The 4,404-nt window shown below is 35.4% G+C and overlaps 1 protein-coding gene across 1 annotated transcript; it reads left to right on the top strand.

Annotated features, from left to right (window-relative positions):
* The first annotated feature begins 458 nt into the window (after positions 1-458).
* On the top strand, positions 459-1,394 carry LOC133711574 (uncharacterized). The gene is made up of 2 exons (XM_062137679.1): positions 459-806; positions 888-1,394. The coding sequence occupies exons 1-2, from the start codon at positions 459-461 to the stop codon at positions 1,392-1,394; spliced, it is 855 nt and encodes a 284-aa protein (XP_061993663.1).
* Positions 1,395-4,404: the final 3,010 nt, after the last annotated feature.

Here is a 4,404-nt window from a genome sequence, read left to right as displayed (position 1 = left end):
GTTTTGGTTGCATTTTTGTTGTATTACAGTTTTGGTTGCATTACAGTCTTGAATTTTGGTTGCATTACAGTTTTGGTTGCATTAGTTTACGAGTTTTCTCTTTTGTGGGTAGTTAGCTTAGTTTATTTGCATTGTTTCTCCTGTTTGCTTTGGCATTGCATTGCAAATTATTGTTGCAGTTGATAGCTCACACTGAACATGGACATAGTCACATAGCACATATTTAAAATTGATCAAGTATTGGCAGCAGTTTGTTAAACTGGGAACATTGCAGATTGGCCTAGAAAATGTGCAGTTTGCCAAAGAAAATAAGTAAAATACTCTGAAGAGATTAGGATTAGTTTTGGAAAGCAGAAAAGTTGATAGTGAGTGGAAACTAAACTGGAACTAGAAAATTGTTGTAGTTTGATCATATTTATGCTTCTTTAACCATGAGATGTTGATTTTTTATGCAGAAAATGGAAAGTGGTGATGAAAATACAGAGCAAGGGAAGTCAAGGCGTGTATGGACCAGCTTTGAAGAAGAATCTTTGTTGAATGTTCTTGACAGAATCATTGCTGGAGGACAACGCTGTGACACTGGAAGTTTCAAATCTGGTACTTTACTGAAAATTGAGAATGCTTTAAATCTTTTATGTCCCAATTCCAATCTGAAGGCAAGTCCACATATTGAGTCAAAGTTGAAGAAACTGAAGAAAGATTATAGCATAATATATGACATGATGAACAAGAGTGGATTTGCATGGAATGATATCAAAAAGTGCATTGAAGTTGATAGTAATGAAGTATGGGATACTTATTTGCAGGTAATGAGGAAGTTTCATTTTTAATCTAACTGGTTTCATTGCTGCACTGTGATGATGATTCCTATGCATTTTCTGTCATAGCATAACAAAAAGGCAAAAGGATGGAGAAACAAGAAGTATCCATTATTTGATAGACTAGCTACTATCTTTGGGAGTGACCGTGCGACTGGAATTGGAGCTGAGGTCCCTGCTGATATCATGGAGGAGCAGAGCAACAATGAAGATGGCATTGAAGTTGAGAATGACACAAGCCCCATGTCAATGAGCACAGGACAATCTCAGGTTAGTCAGAAAAAGAGGAAAAGAAATGATGAAGATAAAATTATGATTGCATTGGATAAATTGTTTGAAGAATCTGGAAAAAGAATGCAAGCAGTGACTGATGCTATAGTGAAAGGTAATGAAGATCGATCTGATATTGCCAAGGAACTTAAGAAAATGGGACTTTCTGTTATAGACCAAATTGAGGCATTGAAAATTATTTTGGATAAGCTCCAAAATATCTCTGTGTTCATGTCCTTAGATGATGAAGTGAGAAAAGTGTATGTGGATAACTTGCTTGCGGGCACTGCTAGAGGATCTACCTAACTGCTGCATCAGGATATGTTCTTTTTTTTTTTTGTTTGGAAAACTGCAAGAGTTGCTGCAATAGCTTATGTTGGACAAGCTCCTTCTTTTGCTAGATTAACATTCATTTTTGTAATTGATAGATGGAACTTGTGAATGTTAAATCTGTGTATTAGGGACTTGTGAATGTGTAAAAATTAACTACAAGCATGGAACTTTATTAGCATGTGTTGTATTAATAGGTGGACTTGTGAATGTTTCTACAAATTACCAACTTTTAGTCCAATGCACAAACAAACATGGGATAGGACTATTTTGACTATTCTGCACTTTAGTCCTAAGCAGTACCAAACATGGGTCAGGTATTAACATAACATATCCCAGGCTCGAAGAGTCCTAGACTATTATAGGAAATAAGGTGGGGGATAATAGTCCCACGTAACAAACACAGCCTATAAGCAGTCTCTAAACACAAAGGAAAAGATCACTGAACACAATTATAGAGACTTCATAACAATTAAGACACATTATTGCCCCCCAATAATGTAGATAGAACTACCTAAACATTTCAGAAAATGTAATAAATTGCTCTGGAAAAAAAGTAAAAGATCAGTAAACAACAATTATGGAGACTTTGAAACAATTAAGACACATTATTCCCCCCCCCCCCCCCCCCCCCCCCAATAGACATATTATTTCCCCCCAATAATATAGTCAGAACTACAAAAAAACACTTCAGAAACAGTAACAAATTGCTCTGAACACAACTAATATTTCATTAGAACTAGAAAATCTGAAATCTAACTATTTCAGAACAGACAGAATCAACAAATACGAAACGAAACGAATATCAAAGTCAAAAAAATCAGTTCAAACTTAACACGAAGATCAAATTTACCAAAATCAGTTTGAAGTTAACAAAGCAATTCAAAACTAACACAATGTACACAAAGCGACCCAGAAATTCAAATCCAACAAATTAAACCGAGCTAAAATAAAAAAATTAGAGATTGATGAAGAAAAGAATCAAACCACAATGAAGGAAGAACACAAACAAGAGCTCGATCTCAGTCTATGGTGATAATCGCAGCAGAGCTTCTCTCTCTAGAAATCGCAGAGCTTCTCTCACTAGAAATCGTAGATCTTCTCGCTCTAGAAATCGCACAGTTTCTCTCTCTTCTCGAAATCGCGCAGCTCCCCTTTCTCTCTCTCGAAATTGCAGAGCTCCTCTCTCTCCAGAAATTGCACAGCTCCTCTCTCTCTCTAAAATGGCAGAGCTTCTCTCTCTAAAATCGGGGAGTTTCTCTCTCTTAGTCTGTTTCTGTTTCAATTTTCAGCTTTAACAATTACAAAAGGGCAAAACAATCCAAAAATATGAAGAAAACAGGTCCAACTCTTAGAGTTTTGGGTAAGTGGGGTTAAAAAGTGTAACCTGTTGTTTAAGTAGTCAATCTCTTAGAGTGTTTAGGTAAGTGGGGTTAATTAACCCAAAAATTAAGTAAATGATCATTTCCCCAAATTTTTAACGCGATACATATACCCATCAGTGGTTATTATCTCATGGGCTTTCTCAAATTATGAGTACGAACAATAGGCGGCGGGATTGGGCATGGAGTCATTTATCTGCAATATAGTTTATGTTATAGTAACTAGCCTTCCTGTGCGCGTGCGAATCCACACTCCTGCGTGCGATTTTTTTTTTTTTTTCTCTAATTTTTTCTTTTCTAAACAAAATGCACTCATCTTTGGGATAGAGACCGGAAAAAAGTTACTCGTGCAAAATCTTTTTCTTTTGCAAATGCGTTAAAATTTATTTTCACATAGCGTTGACCCAATATCTGAGACAGCAAGATCAATTGTTACAATTATAATTGCATAACACAAATATAATTATCGAAACTCTATCTATTCTCAATAGAGTCTATAGAGTTTAGTTTCGGTGTTTCTAGAAGCTTTCATTTGTAATTAGTTAAAAATAGAGTTTATATTAATTTTGATTTACAGCAGCTCATGATCTTATATAAATTATAAAACCAACTTTGGATCATCCTCAAATACCAAACAATGAAGAATAGCCCTCTAACTAATTTGCCTATTCTAGATCCATTTCCTTCAACAATTAACACCCTTCAACTTGCCTTTGGCCCTACACCATTGGGAGTGGATTTCATCGCCTATCTGCACTTTGGCCTGTCCTTTCATCTTAAAGATTAAGGATTCATACGTAGCTGTAGATTGACATGCTTCGTTGTATTCACCTTGAATTGACAAAAAGAAGAGACAAAGTAAGAAACTGGGCTGCAAAACCACTATTTGAGTCCTCACAAACTTTTCTTACACATCACGTTCTCTATACAAAAGAAGAGTTTGCTGAGAAAAACCAAACAGACATCAACCATAACCTCAAGTCCTCAACACACAGAAAACCTGCTTCTTTCTTTGTTTTTGTCATGAATTGGGTCCTACGTAAATTAAGTTATAGTTACTATGCTTCTGAAGTTGCTAGCTCAAGACTCACTCCAATTTTGAGAGGAGTTGATCAGTTAATCCATAAAATATAACTAAGTTATTGCAGCAAAATTTAGGGAAATGATTCAGTAACCAAGTGCAAGTTAGGTTGCAAATGAAATTAAGATAGTAAATGGGAACATACCTTTAAGGAAATTGCTTCTCCAATTATCTGACATCCAAGTGAAACCAAAATCATCCACACAAAAATAGAACCTAGAACAAAATTCAAGAAATTCTAAGGCACAAACAATAGTGATGGCATCCAGTACCAAAAATGAACTGGAATCATACAATTTAAGAAGAAGAGAGGGTAACTTCACCAAAGTAAAAGGAAGAATAATAAAACTACCTTGCAATATTGTGTCTAGCATACTGCAACTGATTATATATTGTAACAAGAATTTAATGCATTTAGGACACCGTGTGAGATATATCTTACCTCTATTCCGGTTGGGAAAATTTTAACTATACCTTCCAAGCAAAAATGGGTGGAATGATTGAAGCTTTAATTAGCTCAATC

Source organism: Rosa rugosa, chromosome 5 (genome assembly GCF_958449725.1).
Source record: "Rosa rugosa chromosome 5, drRosRugo1.1, whole genome shotgun sequence".
Classification (NCBI taxonomy): Eukaryota; Viridiplantae; Streptophyta; class Magnoliopsida; order Rosales; family Rosaceae; genus Rosa; species Rosa rugosa.
This window is presented reverse-complemented; position numbering and strand designations above follow the sequence as displayed.

Excerpts from the sequence above, each read along its gene's own strand:
- LOC133711574 (XM_062137679.1), top strand. The coding sequence starts at position 459 with ATGGAAAGTGGTGATGAAAATACAGAGCAAGGGAAGTCAAGGCGTGTA. Across the intron at positions 807-887 it reads TATGGGATACTTATTTGCAG|CATAACAAAAAGGCAAAAGG; the intron begins GTAATGAGGAAG and ends TTTCTGTCATAG.